Source organism: Balaenoptera acutorostrata, chromosome 8, assembly GCF_949987535.1.
Source record: "Balaenoptera acutorostrata chromosome 8, mBalAcu1.1, whole genome shotgun sequence".
Lineage (NCBI taxonomy): Eukaryota > Metazoa > Chordata > Mammalia > Artiodactyla > Balaenopteridae > Balaenoptera > Balaenoptera acutorostrata.
In genome coordinates, this window is record NC_080071.1 from 50,056,452 (window position 1) to 50,074,651 (window position 18,200).

An 18,200-nucleotide genomic window follows, 5' to 3' on the forward strand; every position below is an offset into this window, starting at 1 on the left:
GTCATTAGAAGATGTAATTAGTCAGTCAGTGGCCACAAAGCGAGTACTTGATTTTTTGAAAGCTATTTTTCTTTATCAGTACTGTATGGCTGCAAGTGATAAGTTGTGATGGTTCTCTCTCACAATTACTATTTTTAGTTGTAGTTTGAAACTCCTCAGTTTCCGGCAAGATGAAGCTCTATGTCTAAATGTTATCATTTTCATACTAAGCCTTCTTTTAAATTTTACTTTACAGATCAACAACCAAAATTTTGAAGGTCATCAACTTTCTGATGGTGGTGATAAGCCATGGCGACAGATGATAAAGTTGCCATCTTAACCGATGATGAAGAGGAACAGAAGAGAAAATATGTGCTTGCCGATCCTTTTAATGGTATTTCCAGGGAACCAGAACCACCTTCAAATGAAACACCTTCCCCCTCTGAAACAGCTGCTATTCCTGAGGAGGAAATAGACTGGATAGAGAAACATTGCGTTAAAATAAACAATGATCTTCTAATTTCCAAGGTCTTTTATTTTTTCTTTTACTCTGCATATGGCTCTCTTTACCCCCTTTTGCCTGTGTATTATAAGCAGCTGGGAATGTCACCAAGCCAGAGTGGGCTGCTGGTAGGTATTCGATACTTCATTGAATTCTGCAGTGCCCCCTTTTGGGGTGTAGTTGCAGATCGCTTTAAAAAAGGCAAAATTGTCCTCCTCTTTTCCCTTTTGTGTTGGGTTTTATTCAACCTGGGCATCGGATTTGTCAAACCTGCTACCTTGCGGTGTGTACCAAAGATTCCTCCAAGAGCTCATCCCACCAGTTCAAGCCACCTGTTCACTCTCCTGCCAACGAATTCCTCCACTGTCTCTTCCATTACCACATCACCAGGAATTCGTGAGAAAAGGAACCTGCCTCCTTACAATGGGTCAGAGATGTTAGAAGCAGGGCACAGTGTCATGGAAACTGTCATCTTCTCGACAGCTCCAAACAAGACCAGTGTGCCCACTCTGCAGCCTCAGACTGATGAAATTACTGACCATGTTATGAACTTGACCATGAACCCAAGCACTGCAACCTCTGCCCCCCCAGGAAATGCAACCTGGGAGACAACCACTTCTATTGTCACTACCACCAAATCTTTACCTTCTGACCAAGTCACTCTTGTTTATGATCAACAAGAAGTAGAAGCTATATTCTTGGTGATCTTGGTAGTTGTCATAATAGGAGAATTTTTCAGTGCCTCCTCTGTCACGATTGTGGACACGGTAACCCTCCAGTATCTGGGAAAGCACAGAGACCGCTATGGACTGCAACGCATGTGGGGCTCCCTGGGCTGGGGCCTGGCGATGCTGTCCGTGGGCATTGGCATTGACTACACCCATGTGGGCGTGCTCATCAATGGGAAGGGGTGTAAGCCCCCTGAATACCGGAACTACCAGATTGTCTTCATCGTCTTTGGGGTCCTCATGACCATGGCCTTGATCGTTGCTACTCAGTTCCGGTTCCGCTACAACCACTTCAAAAACAGTGAAAATAAAGGGAAAGAGGTGGAGATCCCGCAAGTAGAGAGGAACAGCTCCACAGAATCCTCTGAGGAGACACCAACCGCCGCCAGCCACTCGCAGGCCATCAACTTCTGGGACTTAATCAGGCTGCTTTGCAGTGTGCAGTACGGCTCCGTGTTGTTCGTGGCTTGGTTTATGGGTTTCGGATACGGCTTCGTGTTCACCTTTCTCTACTGGCATTTGGAGGACCTGAATGGAACGACAACTCTCTTCGGGGTCTGTTCAGTCCTGAGCCATGTGTCCGAGCTGACAGCTTATTTTTTCAGTCACAAGCTTATTGAATTGATTGGCCACATCAGGTAAGAACATGTGTACTGTTGCTGCCCCTCAGCAGTTGAACTTTATCTTTTCATAGTTTATAGCTCCTTTGAGCACATTTAAGGATATTATCATTTGTGTTGGGGGTAGGGTTGGGGTGGGAATGGGGATTTCTGTTTCTCTTTCTTTTTAAAATAGAAACAAAAGGAAGGAAGTGATGAACCTAGTTGGATTATCTCAAACAAAATAGGCTGTTTCTGCTCTGTATGCTAAGAGAATCTTACGGTAAATGTTTTCAGGTATAGGAACACCAGTTTAGTCAACTGTATGATTCCATGGACCTTGAAGGGTCCGACCACCTGTCTCAGGCATTTATGAAGAGGGGCTTAAGTGGATAAAGAGGATTATGTTTTTTTAGCCTTCAGTTATTCTCAGCCGCTTGCTGACACAGAAAGACCTTGAATATATGGTGTATGAAGATGTCCATTATATTTAATAAAGCTGTGATGTGACCCACCATCATCCCTAATCCATGATATTATGTGGAAGAGAATCTTACATATTTTTTTCTGATTATTACATGAGTCTCTGCGTTTTTATCTGCCACGAAGACATGGGACATTTAAAAATCTTCCTTCTACCTAAAACTTCCCGTGTAATCCTTTTCAGCAAAAAATCTATAAATGCCCGGTGTTTCTTGTGTAATGTTTCTCACCATTAATGTTTGTCTGAAGTTGTTTGAATAGTACCTTGCTCTTTATAAGTCTTTCTGCTTTGCTATTGGCTCTAAAATGTAGAGCCAGGTACACTTAAGCATTCTTACCTCATAGAAAAGTATGGCATGTCTGTCCCTAAAATTTGAAGTTGCCATAACTAAAAGAAAGCAACTGTGTGTGTTTGTGTGTATGTGGTAATCTTTAAATCTGCTGTTTCCATGAGAAATTACAAAGGAGAAATAGATAAAAGCTTTGAGAAACATGGACCTTTTTTCCTTTAATTTCCCTTTGACTAACTGAAGAAAGTATTTTCTAATGTGAAGTTTCAACCTAGAATCATTCTTTTCCCCATACAATTGTGAGTGTTTTTCCTTGTTTGGTTTGGTTTTGCTTTGGGAGGCTGTGTGCTGTTCCTTCTATCTCTCAAATCTTTGACCCCTTTGTTGTCACAAACAAAGTCAGACACTGTATGGGCAGTTCGCAGAGACACAGAGTCCCCGAGGCACACTCATCGGGACCAATCGGAAAAGAGCCTTGTAATATTAAGGGCTGGGGATGTCCTTTGACCTTGTCCAGGTCATGTTTACATTCTCTGAGCTGTGTGGATTGACCGTGATGAATCCGGCTCACAGTGATGAATTTCTTCAGCTTGGTTGTTGGTATGAACAGGATCTCACCTCAGCTAATAGTGTGTTTAAAAACCACAGCCATTTATTCCCAGAAAGGTACCCTGTCAGGTCTTACCCGTGAGTGGAGTTCCTAAACATCATGATTTAATCACTAAATAGTGTTAATTGAATGTTGACTCAGTACAGAGTACGTATATAGGTTTTATTTTCAAAGAAATGGTTAGGTTCTTCTTACATGCTAAGAAAAGTAGTTTCTTTTCTGTCTTTGCTTTTTGTCTGAGGTATATACCTTCATGATAAAATCCTGGTGGGTTTACTATTAATTTTGGTAATTACATGAACTTAAACTTGTGTTTTCTTTCCTAAGTATTACAAGTTAGTCATTTTGTAAAAACCAATGGCTCACTTAACCTTAATTTTCTAGTTTAACGTACAAAAGCGTCTTTTTTTTCCTTCTTTAATGATGTGATGGAAGAAGAAAGCTCTTGTCGCATTGTTGCTCCCAAAAGCCTACTGGGATTCCATCAGTTTGTGGTCATTTACCTCTTTTGGATTTTTATTCTGTCCATTAAAATGTATTAACTACGTTTAGAAGATTCTGATAGTTGTAGTGAGATTATGCCTACGTATTCAGGTAGAATGGATATGTTTCTTTCGGTGAGAGTTTTTGGAGTCCAGTTAGTGGTAATTGAGATTTGGGGGTTTAAAAATGTAGTGATGGAAGTTTGAACTTTTCACTGGAAGCATATTATGCATTAGTTGATGAACAGAAATCATCTTTGTACGAATTCAGTCTTTATGTTTTCCTTGTAGGATCATAAGGAGAGATTGTCTGGCCCTTATGTATGCATGCATGTTTTTCAGTATTCTGTGACTGTCTTATGGGAGTTTGTTTCTAGGAGTCAGCACTACCACAAAGATTGTAACTATTCTAACATAGTCAAAAGTGGATTGTCACAAATTTTTATATAGATTCATAATGAAGAAACAATTTTTAAAACAGCATGTCCAATTTTGAACCATTTACTGTTATAACATTTCTGCAGTTTGGGCTCAGTTTTTCAGGGAAAAACCTATTTTGAACCATTTACTATTATAACATTTCTGCAGTTTGGGCTCAGTTTTTCAGGGAAAAACCTATCTGTCAGTCTAAACACACACACACACACACACACACACACACACACGCGCGCGCGCACTTCTGATTTTGACCTTGGGTTTTGTCCTCTTTGGAAAGTGGCTTTCTCAGGCAAATAAGATAATGTTTACTATTTCCACTAAAAAAAAGTAAATGTCTTTTGATTTGAACCTCAAGACTTTGGAATTTACAACAAGCATATTTCTAGGCTAATTTATGTAATGACGATGACTAGATTTCTTTAACTAGAGATATAAATGTTAAGACTATATTCACCTTGCTGAATGTTTCAGCAGCCATGAGTAGGGTTGTGATCAAAATACATTGCAATTAATCATTTGTAAATTTGTAAATCATTACTATTCAATGTTAGGCCATCACCTATGTTATGTGATTCAAATTTATTTACATTTTAAGGGACACACAAAAATCTACTCAAGCAACTCTGACTGCCCTGAAATTCTTGAAGTCAGTTTTGTCATGCAAATGCTATCTGGAAGGGGTAATGTATTAACCATTATTAGCCATTAATTACTACTTAATAGTAGCTAAATATCCAAATGAGCTAGCCAGTCAGTTAGGGAAAGAAGGAAGTGCATGATGTAATTAGCAAGAGGAGGAACATACAGACTTTCCTGGTGGGCACTGCAGGAAGACCCAGAGCAGATAGCAAGATGCTGGCTACCAGCTGAGAACACTTGGGAGGTAGTACATGTTAACATTTTGTCATTGGAGGAATAGCAATCAGCGTTGTAAGAGGGAGGAAACTGCAGCTGGGGTGATGAGGGAAGCTGAATTTGAGCCAGCCAGTGAAGGATTTAGGATTGTGTTTATGTTTTTTTTGCTTCCTATCCTCTTCCTTGTTTCTACCCACCTCTTTGTGCCATATTTGTTGATCCTGGATCCCCTGGCTCTCAGGTCCTCTCCTTACCTTGCATGGCATGGTGCAGATTTCCACAGGCTGCTTTTTCTAGGACCCGCTCTGCTGGGTTCACCTCCTGCAGTGGTACTGAACCATTAGACTTACTGGGAGAGCTTTTAAAACTCCTAATGCTCATCCTGCACTTAGACCAATTACATCAGACTCTCTCGGGGTGTTTGCAGTCATTCCAGCCAAAGCTGGTAACCACCAAACTGGTGAGAGTCACAGACGGAGGATGAGAGGGAGGGAGGAAGGGAAAAAACCCTAGCTCTCCGCAGGGTTTTGTGTGAGCCTTGGAGATTGTTCCCTCTAATCCTTTCATGTGGTTCTTTTTTTTTTTTTTTTTTTTTATTTATTTATTTTTTAAATTTTATTTATTTATTTATTTATTTATTTATTTTTGGCTGTGCTGGGTCTTCGGTTCGTGCGAGGGCTTTCTCTAGTTGCGGCAAGTGGGGGCCACTCTTCATCGCGGTGCGGGGACCGCTCTTCATCGCGGTGCGCGGGCCTTTCACTATCGCGGCCCCTCCCGTTGCGGGGCACAGGCTCCAGACGCGCAGGCTCAGCAGCTGTGGCTCACGGGCCCAGCTGCTCCGTGGCATGTGGGATCTTCCCAGACCAGGGCTCGAACCCGTGTCTCCTGCATTAGCAGGCAGATTCTCAACCACTGCGCCACCAGGGAAGCCCTTTCATGTGGTTCTTGCCCTGGGCTCGGGTGGTTTCTTCACAGGCAGGTGTTGATCAGTACTCAGCTGGAGACTGCGGGGGAACTGCAGGGAATCAGTACTGCAGGGGAACTCTCTGCAGATCTCTGCAGCCCTCTCTCGATGTAGTTCCCTCCACTGTGGTACTCAGCCCTGCTCCCAGACTCTCAGCCCTGCCTCCTCAACTCAGGAGTCCTCTGTACCCTGTCAGACGGCATCTCTGATAGCTGCTGCATCTCACCTGTGGCTCTGCCCGCTGTGGGGGACCTTGAGCTCTGGTAGCATGGCCCTCACCCTTCATCCTTCGGACCTAGACCTTGTGGAGGCTGTCTGTGGCTTTCTCACCGTACTCTGGCTTCTTGGCTCTTCCACCACCTATCTAACCAAGCCCCCGAATTAAGATTGGTGCCCGTGTCCCTGATTATATCCTAACTTATACACAATCCTTAACTGCTTAGAACTTCTGATGACAATCGCCACAGTGAAGGAATAGAATGGAAATAGAATAACTCAATTCTTGATTTAAAAAAAAAACAAGCTGGTGGACCTTAAACAACTTTTTTCCCTTCTCATGTTTTAATGGAGTGTTACTTCTTATTTAAAAATTGACTTTTACCACAATAGAAAAAAATGTTAAGGTTTATTTCTCATAGTAAATTTGAACTCATAGTAAATTTGAAATTATAATTTACACATAATCTAAAGGAGTGAGTATTACTCTGTGTTGTTTAAAAATCAAAACCATGAATATTTGTTAAGTTTAGTTGAACAAACAGTTTATTTAGGCCTGGGGAACCCCAGATTAATAGGATGCAAGGATGAGCACTAAAAGGATGGGAGTTGGAAAAGACAGGGAGGTTGAAGGCCAGATGAGTGCTGGGATTAGGAAAAGGAGCTTTATTCTGAGTGCAGTAGGGAATTATAGCAAGGTTCAGAGCAGGGGAGGGCGACAGATTTTCATTTATTTGCAATGCAAATAATGCATTTGAAGCAGGGAGCCCACTGAGAAGCTTCTCAAAATAGCCCAAGTGAGAGGTGTTACAGTCCTGGTATGCAGCAGTAGCAACAAAATTGAGGGAGGTAAAATCAGCAGAATGGTTTGATGTGGGAAGTGATGTAGAGAACCCCATGTTTCAGCTTGGGTACAGTGGTTCCACTAAATCCCGTAGGAAATTCAAGAAGTAGATGCAGAATTGGGGAGAGGGTGGTAAGGCAATTAGAATCCAGTGTTGGGTGTGTTTAACTTAAAATTGGAACATCTAGACGGGAATGTCTAGATGACAGTTGACTATTATAAAACTTGAAGCTCAACAAAGAGGTTAGGATTGGGGATACAGATTTGGGACAGTTAAAACCAGAAATATGGATAAGATCAACAAGGAAATCTTGTGGTGGAAGAAGAGACATGGGCTAAGGAAAATCAATTATGATTGTCTCCAAGATTTTATTCTGAGTTTCTGATCTTATTGAAATGTTGGTTTATGTTTTATTGCTTAAAGTAAGTATCCTAATGCTTATGAGGCATTGTGTTGTATGATACTTACTGTACCTATTTCCACATCTAGCTTCAGGAGCAAATGACTTTCTGAGCACCCCTCCAATGCCATTACCTGATCCAGGCGCCCTCTAGGAGTGTTTTATAAATAGACCTGAGACATAAGCAAGGGAGAGGGAAAACTAAAGGGAGAGGGAATAAAAGGAGCAGAGATCGAAAGTAAGAAAATAGCGAGAGAAATAGCTGCTGTCTCCAGGGGAAGGTTTCTTCCTGTCCTGATTTATGAAAGGCAGTGTTACATAGTGGTTACAAGCATGGGCTGGGAGTCACGTTGCCTGGTTCAGAGCTTGGCTCCACCACTTGGAATCATGTGGCTTTGGACAAGTTATATTACTTTTTGTATCTCTGTTTTGTTACCTGTAAATAGGAATATCATTAGTACTAACCTCTTATTTTTTTTATGAAGACTAAATGAGATAAAAACACAGCAATTGCTTAGAACAGTGACTTGCATATATTCAGAGTTCAGTTGATTTTTTTTATTATTACTTTGCCAATCTTCTGTTACATTATGTTGCTTATAAGTACAAGACCCATTGGATCTGATAAAAATACAGTGACTTAGTATATTATTGGTGTGTACAGATCATTAAGGCTGCAAAGTTGTTTGTGGCTTTCAAAATAAGTAATTCCTCCTCAAAAACATTTTGGTCAAATTGAGATCTTCTCCCCCCAATTTATGATGACTGTAGATTGTTTATATTCTCTGTGCTATTTTTTAGGGCTTGGTGACTAACTCTGTAATAGCTGGCATACAGAATGATTGTAATTGTGGCCATTATTATTTATATGTGGGTAGGTTTCTATTTTTTCTATTCCTTTCCCACTTTACCTTCAAAGATGTTGGTATTCATTTTTATAGGAAAAGTCTTTTAGAGCTATTTCAAGTATAGATTCTCATTATTAATCTGTAAGATGTAGAGTCTCAAAAGTAGAAGAGGGGCTTCCCTGGTGGCGCAGTGGTTGAGAGTCTGCCTGCCAATGCAGGGGACACGGGTTGGGGCCCTGGTCTGGGAGGATCCCACATGCCGTGGAGCGGCTGGGCCCATGAGCCACAATTACTGAGCCTGCGCGTCTGGAGCCTGTGCTCCGCAACAGGGGGGGGGGGGACCGCGATGGTGAGAGGCCCGCGCGCCGCGATGAAGAGTGGCCCCCGCTTGCCGCAGCTGGAGAGGGCCCTCGCACAGAAACGAAGACCCAACACAGCCATAAATAAATAAATAAATAAATAAATAAATAAATAAGTAAGTAAGTAAGTAAGTAAGAGAACCACTGGAGTTTCTTTTAAAAAAAAAAAAAAGTAGAAGAATTTATGATCAAGAGCCGAAAGGGCGTAATTTGGTTTTTATAGCCCCCTGAAAAGAACATCTTTGCTAAGAACTATATTACTATATTATATCATAGCTACCAGGCTGACTTGTTAATAACAGCATTACTGATAATTGAGCTATTCATAGTTCAGAATAAAAGGCCATTGTTGCAAGGTAGTGTAAGTGAATCCAGGGCTTTTAGTTATTGGTGTCATATTTGGTTTGTTTTCTCTTCCACCTTTGGTGGCTGCATTGAATGAGATACTCACTGAGTTAAAGAGAGCAGGACTAACTCCAAATGAGCTGTAGCTTTTGTGGTTGCAGGTGACCCCCCTCACCATCTCATGGGGCAAGGTGGGTAGTCCTTGAAGTGTGCACCAGACAAGAGTAAAGACAGCTCCTACAAATTTTCATGACCTAGATAACCACTGTGGAGACAAATTCAGTAGTCCATGGTAATGTGCAAGTTGGACATTTCCTATGGCTGTAAAATTGCATATTAAGATATATACCTGCCTAGAGAAACCTTTATACACACACAGAAAGACATGTACAAGGATGCTTACTTGCTTACTGCAGCCTTCTAACAGTGAGAAAGAGAATTAGTCTAAATATCCATCAATTGGGGAGTGGATACATTCAATATGGTATAGCCATAAGATGGAATATTATGGAGAAGTTAAAAGGAATGGACTAGATCAATATGTCAACATGGAAAGCTCTCAAAAATATGTTGAATGGGAAAAAACAAGTTTCAGAATGATACACAGTTTGGTACACTTATGCAGATTTTAACAATGCATTTCAAAAGTTATACATATTTTTATGGATATACCTAATTGTATAGAAAAACATTTACATTTATAGAGGGAAAATGCATTCTGAATTCATATTAGCCTTAGCTTTCTGGACAGGGCATAAAAAGAAGGGACTGGGATGGGAAACAAAGAGGACAAGGAAAGCCCCCACTTTATCTGTAACATTTTGTTTCTTTAAGGAAATATAGCAAAATATTCATAATTTCCATTCTTGGTGCTACATATTTGTATTCCCTACCTTCTTTGGTATTTTATATTGGAAAATAGCTTGAAGCTTAGGCCTACTTACAGTGGATCAATATAATTATCCTCCCATAAAAAGACCAACTCTGTGTGTGTGTGTGTGTGTGTGTGTGTGTGTGTGTGTGTGTAGCTGTATATGTTTTAAAGAGACATACTGTATCCACATATATCAGGTAAACATTGAGATTTTGTGCCACTAATATGTATATTGCCCATATATTTTTCCCTAAGTAGCATAAATTTAAGTGATTAAAAGCCTACTTTACATAATTATCATGGCCTCAGGTCTTATTTCTTTCTCTTTAAAATGAAATCAAGTGCAAATTTATACTATCTCATTAGGAATTAGTGTCAAAATGTATCCAACAACCCTGATTTGGGTCATAATCATAATATTGATATTTCTTTATATATAAAAAGAAATCAGGGTACCAAAAAGCCAAGTGATATCCCAAAACTCATGAAGTTTATTGTTGACAGTGAGTCCAAGTATGAGAGTTCGCACCAGCTCTTTATCTCGAGTCATACAGTATCAATTTACTGCCTTTTTTGTACAAGTCAAAAACATAAGCAATCTGGCTAACTATATTTCTACTTATCCTTGGAATATTTGGTAGACTGTAATTATATAATTTCATTAGGATACTTTGAAGAGTAGATAAGAAAAGAAGTATTCTTAGAGCTTACTTCATAGCATACCCCTCCAAAGCCTTTCCAACTGGAAGGAAGAATACCACCCCATTCTTATTTCTCAAGTATTAATCATCTTTTCTCTGCTGACAACAACATCTTTGAATAGTAATCTGTAGGCTGACAAACAGTAACTTGTTAACTTTTTCTTTCCTTTAGAAAGATAACGTGTAGATGGAAGCTCAGACATTTTTGGAAAGTATCAATGTTAGGTTACGTTTGTCTGGGGACTGTATCTTTGGACCATGCTACTGTGTGTTGTGGACTGCTGAGTGCAGTGAGGACTCCTCAGCGATGGAGGGTTGGCATGGTCCTGGGTTACAACTGTGGATGTTGGCCAAGCATTTCACTCCTTTTAGGAGAATGAACAAGAGCAGGAAGCAAATTGGTCCAGTTTTGACTCCAGTCATCTTCCCAAGCCCTGGTAGGAGTGTTGGGTAGTCTAGTAGTTATCCTGTTTCCTTATATTCTTCTTTTTGCCAGATCGCCCGTAAAGAGTGCATATGTGTTTGTGTGTGCATGTCTGTGTGTGCATGTGTGCATTTGACCTAGGTTCAAATCCCACACTTACTGTATGTCTGACCTTGGGTAAGTCAGCAATTTAGCTTTGTTAAGCCTCAGATTCCTCATCGGTAAAATGGTGGTAATCATTGTACCTAACTTCATAGCATTGTTAAGATGAATGAGGTAATGCATAGCACATAGTAAGTGCTCAACTGTAAACAACAGGTAGTATTATCAATATTATTGTTATTATTAATTCACTCCTTCAACAAGTATTTATTAAGCACACACTAGACGACAGACACTTTTCTAGGCCCTGGGGATATATGGAGCGTGTAATAAGATAGACAAAGGCAGGTCCTCATGGAACTAACCTATTGGGGTAGACAGTAAACAGATTATTTCATTGCTGATAATGATGAGTGATACATGGCAAAATTAATGCAGGAGGAGGGTTCCCAGAGCGACTGAGGAGAGGCAGCTGTTTCGGCTTGAGTCAGCTGGCTCAAGCCAGTTTCGGCTTTCTCCGAGGAAGAGACACCTGAGCAGAGTGACATTTGAATAGAAGCCACCCAGTGAAGATGAGGAAGCCACAGGTGTGAATGGCCTGAGGAGAGAGTGAAGAATAATAGAAGTCAGCGAGGTGGGCAGGGCTTGTGCAAGGCCTCCAGGTCACACTGAGAGAGAGAATGTTTTTCTAAGAGAAGTGGGAAGCCCTTGGTGAGTGTGAGCAAGAGGTGACATGAACAGATTTCTACTTTGATATTTCTTTAAAACACTTACATGGGTGGAGCATTTACTATTGTTTATCCTGCCCTACTTTATTTATTTATTTATTTATTTTTTGTGTTGTTTTGGAAAACATTTATATTAACATGTAAGGATTTACTGTGGGTTTTTTTATTATTATTCATTTATTTATTTTTGGCTGCGTTGGGTCTTTGTTGCTGAGCGCGGGCTTTCTCTGGTTGCGGCGAGTGGGGGCTACTCTTCGTTGTGGTGCATGGGCTTCTCATTGTGGTGGCTTCTCTTGTTGCGGAGCATGGGCTCTAGGCGTGCGGGCTTCAGTAGTTGTGGCACATGGGCTCAGTAGTTGTCCTGCCCTACTTTAGAAAAGTCCCATTTTACTTCATCCTCTGAGTTTCAGAGAAATTATGAGTTGTTCTATGAGTCGTAAGCTGGTGACTCATGCACGATCTTTGTTGATTTAGTGCCTTCAATCCCAGATGAAGGTTTGTTTTTTTTTTTAGCAACTTCAAAATTTCAGAATAGCCATAGACTCTAGAAGATAAACAAAAAATAAAAATTTTAAATTAAAAAACCTCCAACCTTAACAAAAAATATAATTACAGTATAATATTAATAATATATATTATTATTAATAAAATAATAATAGTTATTACACTACCGTTTCAGCACTTATACATACAAGTGCTTACCAAGGCACTGTGCTAAACGCTTTACCTTCAAGCCCTCATTTCATCCTTGTAACAGCCTTGTGAGTTAGGCATTGCTATGTCTGTTTTAGAGAGGGGAAGTTAAGAATGGTAAAATAGGTTGCCCACGGTGACACAGCTAGTAAATAGCAGAGGTAGGATTCAAACCAAGCCACTCAGACTCCAAAGCCTATGTTCTCAGCTACCTTATAGATTCATAGGCACATAGACTTAGATTGGCCAGTATTTTGTCCCTTTATGCAACCCAGTCTCACCTCTTCATCTTACTCGTTTCTGCTCTGAGTGATCAGTGCCTGGTACAACTTTTTCATCTGTTACAAACACCCTCCTGGTAAGATCTCCATTCCTCTAAAATGCCCCATTTTCTCAAATTATCCCTTTTACCCTCAGTGAAACTCTCATTCCTTCAGATTAGCCACCCTCAAGCAGTGTTAGGAAGAGAATAATGTGATTAAACCAACTCACCGAATGTAAGTGGCAAAAACTGTTTTTTAATGATGACTAGGTATCATATAGAAAGAGTTAATTCACAATTAAGTATTGTGTTCAATTCAGTATTTCTTTAAAGAAGCCTTTATTAAATGACCAGGTTCTGTTCTAGGGATACAGTGTTGAACAAGACAGACAAGGTCCCTCTTTCATGGAGTTCACTTTCTGGTAGTGGGCGGATGACCATAAAACAAAAAGAAAATGCTGGGTGCTACAGAAGTGTTAACTTAGGCACCTCAGACATTGGGAGTTGGAATAGAGTAAAGCAAATAAAATTGAGAGTTCTTTTGGGCAGGGCCTAGTGTAGGTGGAATGAGAAAGAGTTATCTTATGAATTGGATATCAGATGGGTGGTGGTGCCACTCACCAAGCAAGGGAACCCAGGGAAGGGGTATCAGTTCTGGAGTATGGGGCTTGTGGAAATCCTATGAGATGATGCCCATTGGGAAGTTGCATTTATAAGTCTAGATCTTGGGAGAGAGGATGAGGCTAGAGACATCTGTGCAAAACATTGGCATGTAGGTAGAACAGCTAGCTCCATCCCAGTGATTTGAGGTTTCTGTAATCATCTTCCTCCTCTACGCCTCTCCCTTCCCTTCCCTTCAGCTAGTAAATCTACTTTGGGAAATTGTCTACCTCAAACAAGAAACATGTTGCTATCAGTGTTACTTCTGGAAGCAGTGCCATAGAACAGGACTGTTGGGAAGCGACAAGTTCAGTGCTTCTAAGATGGGGATGAAAATTATATTCTAAAGTCAGAACATGAAGTCTTGATGGCTGTGTCTTTAATGTTCTCTTGATGTTATTCACTCATAACTCAAGACCTTCATCCTACAGTGAGCCTCCATTCACCCTTAGAACTGTGGCCCCTGCATTTCTGTGGGCCTGGAGAACCACAGTACCAGAGGGCATATGATGCCCAAAATAGCCTAATGGCTTAGGTGTGATTTTCTGTGCCTAATGCTTATCTGTTAAGTACAGTGTAAACTGAGAAAGAAATCAAGCCAAGACTATAACAGCAAAGAAATCATTGTTATTGTATTTAACACAAATGCCCGAGTGTAGGATTGTTTTTATTGCCTTACCTCAGGAATGCTACTAATAGGTGGAATATACTTTATTCCACAAAGAAGATTCTTGTATCTTTAATAGGGAACAGTTTTATGCTCAGTTTCCTAATTAGGCTAAATCAGAAAATCATTGTTTCCATTTCCAATTTCTAGATCACCAATAAAAATAAATGGAAATAATATTGTAGGCTTTACAATTTATACAGTTTTCATAAATATTTTTATTGTTACGACCACCTTGCAAAACTGTTAATTTTCTTATATTCATTTTACAGTGGTTTGATGAGAGCCTGATATCCTCCATTGGTGGAAAGACCATGTTGACTCCCAGGGGGCCTGGGGTGGAGCCCCTGAGAACCTGCAGTCAGGGTTCATGGAGCCCCAGGGTCTGTTCCTAATTGTGTTAGAGAGTGTGGGTATTAGGGTAGAAAACTGTGTTGCTATGGACTGAATTGTGTCCCCCCAAATTCATATGTTGAAGCCCCGACCCCCAATGTAATGGTATTTGGAGTTGGGACCTTTGGGAGATAATTAAGGTTAGATGAGGCCATGAGCATGGGGTCCTCATGATGGGATTAGTGCCCTTATAAGAAATCACACTGGAGAGCTTGCTCTAGCTCTTTCTCTGAGCCATGTGAGGACAGAGTGAGAAGGTAGCCGTCTGCAAGCTAGGAAGAGGGTCCTCACCAGAAACTGACAGTGCTGGCACCCTGGTCTCAGACTTCCAGCCCCCAGAACTGTGAGAAAATAAATTTCTGTTGTTTAAGCCACCCAGAGCAGGCTGTGGCAGCCTGAGCAGACTAAGACATGTGCCTAAACAGATAGAGCAAGGAGAGCCTGAGGAGGGTATAGATGGCTGGGATTCCCAAAGATTCTAAGAGTCAGAGGACACTAGAGTAGGAGGGACCTGTGGCCCAACATGGGGATGACAGAGTGGGGCTGGCAGTGGCAAACTTATTTTTCTGCTTGTGTACACATTCCTGGTAGCATGTATACTGGTTGGTTGGTCAGAGCTACCATGAAAGCATAGGAAGGAACAGATTTGCTATGATTTGCCTAAGGTCCACCCTCTGAGTGATGGAGTAGGGACTCAGCCCAGGGTCTCTGGCTTAAAATTCCCATGCTCTTTTCAGTTTATCAAGAGCAATGTTGGTATTCATCAAAGTAGATGAAGACCAGTATCATTACTATTTCATTACTCAATCACGTTACTATTAATTACTATTACTCTTTCATTACTATTAATTAAGTTATTACTAATAATTGAGTTATTCTTAGTTCTGTTAATGAGATTTTGTTAGAAACCTAACAATTTGTTTCAAGTACAGAGAGAATATTACAGCAAATCTCTGTGAAACAAGATGTTTAAGGTAGGGTGGCCATTAATATTTTTGTGTGTGAAAAAGAGCACCTTTTAAATTTCCCTGAGTTCCTGTCAAAGTCTTACACTCATGATGGAGGGGGCTCTGCTGACCATGGAAAGGGCCTGGGATCTGACAGCAGAAGACCTAGAGTTGAGTCTTGGTTCTGCAATTTATTTAGACCTTGCAACTTGGTTATTAACCTTTCAGGGCCTTGATTTCTTCAGCTGTAAAATAGAATGAACGATAACTCTTGCCTTTCCTATTTCAGAAGATTATTGGCAGGAATAAATGAGATACTAAGTGGGGAAAATGCGAAAGAATTGGAGACTATTACAAAAATGTTAGTATGGGGGGATGGGCATGGGGAGGGGCCTGCAGCAAACAGAAGTCTCAAGACCACTGATGTTGATGCTCTTTCTTCCCGAGTGTCACAAAAAGAGGGGACAGAAGTGGCTTGAACAAAATCTACTATTCAGTTAAGTTCCCTGTTTTAAAAAAGAATAGCACAAAATTCCTAGTCATAAAAATTTGTTAGTTGACAAGTTTGGGGCAGGAGTTTATTGTAATTGTATTTGCATTATTTTTTCCATACTGGAAAGATCCAGACGTTAATTGTCACTTCAGGGAGGATGTTTAGCATTATGAGTTGGGATCACATTGAATTAAGCCTGGAAGTGAAAGTTCAAGAAGGAGAGGGAGATGGGCCCAAACCCAGTGTTGCTGGAGCAGCTGAGGCTCCTCCCGGTGGGTTCTGTGGAACCCACCTCAGGGGTCGAGGAATGGAGAAGATCGGGGCGCCGTTCAGCGCCCCTGGGGGGTGAGCCCATCTGGGAGACTTCCCAGGCTCATCTAGAGACCTGCAGGCGTGGTGAGCAGAGCCTGTGCCTGTGGTCGGATCTACCCAAGACGCAGCCTCCTGAACAGCCCCTGTCTTTGTTCTGCTCTCACAGTCCTGTTCTCTCTGTGGGGTTGGGGGTGAGGAGTGGGGTTGTGCCCCTGCATAGTTTCTACTCCTTACGCAACCCAAACCCTACAGTCAACTTCTGATTATTTGATTTCAAAGTCTGCTTGCTCGAGGCAGCCCTTGTCCAGCCCACAGGTGGAGGCAGAAATCCTGGCTCATCCTGTGTCCTGCCTCAGCATTGATACCTGAGGGTCTCTGGGGCTACATCAGTAGAAATGGTCTTTTGGCCCATTTCATCTCAGAACACAAAATTCTGCTGGGTAAATTTTTCTTTTGTGATCCAGGATATTGGGCAGCCGTTGAGTGGCATTTGTTTTTCTACTTTTCTCTTACCTCATTCCTAGTAATCATTCATCAAAGTTTAAAATATTAACCATCTTCTAAAGTCAACTCAAACATACACCCAACTTCCTTAATCCAAGTGCACAGCTGCTACCAGAAGCATAACGAGGCCAACACAACCAGTCCCTGTCTCCACTGGTCCAATCCAGAGGCGTTGCTTCAAGTCCGTGTCTAGGTTTGACTTCACGAAGGGGCCTTGGTGTAGGAACACCGCACATTGTTATTACCTGCCGAAAGAGCCCTAGGGCAAGGGGGCAGGGACCTTGACCTTCCACTGGCCCACTAATGGTGGCCCCATTCTACCTCTCTGGACCTCTATTTCCTTGTCTCTGTAAAATAAGAGGATTGGACTTGATGTTGTGTCTTTGTTTAGTTCTAACTCTAATGATCTAACTTTTTACTTTGCTTGGTTTCAGTATGTGAAAAACCACACATCAGATCTCACCCCTTCCCTGCCCACCCTGCCAAGGACTCAGGCTTTGAATGGTTTTTGCTGATAAGTCAGAAATGTACACAAAGCCATTCATGCCAACTCATCCAGGCCAGGCCATGACAACAGACTGTCTAGCCAGTGATAGGGGATGTGATTTATGATAGCAGTCGTTGGGATCTGTGTGTAGAGAATTTTGTTTCTCCAACGACAGCTGACTTGAATGGAAGTTAGAATCCTAAACCTTAGACACTTCTCCATGTGCTGGCTCAGACAGAATTTGTAAAAGACTTGGCTGCTCTTGGTGAAATATGTGCATTGTATTTAACGGTAGTTTACACATTTGCAAGATGTTTGCAGTTTTTCTTGACGTGCTTATTTGATCTTTTCAAAACCCCTGTAGTATAGCCCGGGCAGTTAGAACCATTCCTGAGAAAAATCCACTTCCAGGATGCCTGTGCCCTGGATATCCACCACTTCAGCCCAGGTGCAGCGTACGTCCCACTGTGCTGCCCCTTGTGAAAACACATTTATTAGCACTGTTTGTCAAAGCCTTTCATTTTACACCAACCTCTGGAAAAGTAAATAGCAACCCCCTAGATAACGTAAATGAATAAATATAGTCAGATTGGGTTGTACAAAATGCTAACAATCCTCTGCTAAGGGTGCAGACTCACTCTCTGACTTTAGAGGCCAGAGAAGCTGCCACTGGTATCACAGGCTCTATTTCTGGTCCACAGAGTTAATGGCTCTTGAGTAAAACAACAACAACAACAACAAAACTGGCACTCTTTACTAAATTTTGTTTCACGTTGGAGTTTTAAGTAGCCTTGGAGGTCATTTTTGTGAGCTGAATCGTGTTCCCTGAAAATGCATATATGTTAAAGTCCTAATCCCCAGTACCTCAGGATGTGACTGCATTGGAGATGGGGTCTTTAAAGAGATAAATTAAAATGAGGCTGTTAGGGTAGATCCCAATCCAATATGACTGATGTCCTTATGAGAAGAAGAGATTGGGACACAGACACATGCAGAGGGAAGACCATGTG

The 18,200-nt window shown here is 41.3% G+C and overlaps 1 protein-coding gene across 4 annotated transcripts in view; it reads left to right on the plus strand.

Moving 5' to 3' along the window:
- Positions 1 to 18,200, plus strand: part of MFSD6 (major facilitator superfamily domain containing 6) — a 74,711-nt gene that overhangs the window by 26,147 nt on the left and 30,364 nt on the right. For all 4 annotated transcript variants that reach the window (XM_057551939.1, XM_057551940.1, XM_057551942.1 and 1 more), the window contains exon 2: positions 236 to 1,847. In XM_057551939.1, coding sequence (XP_057407922.1) covers positions 289 to 1,847 — 1,559 coding nt within the window. In that variant the 5' untranslated portion in view covers positions 236 to 288. The remainder of the gene's footprint in view (positions 1 to 235; positions 1,848 to 18,200) is intronic.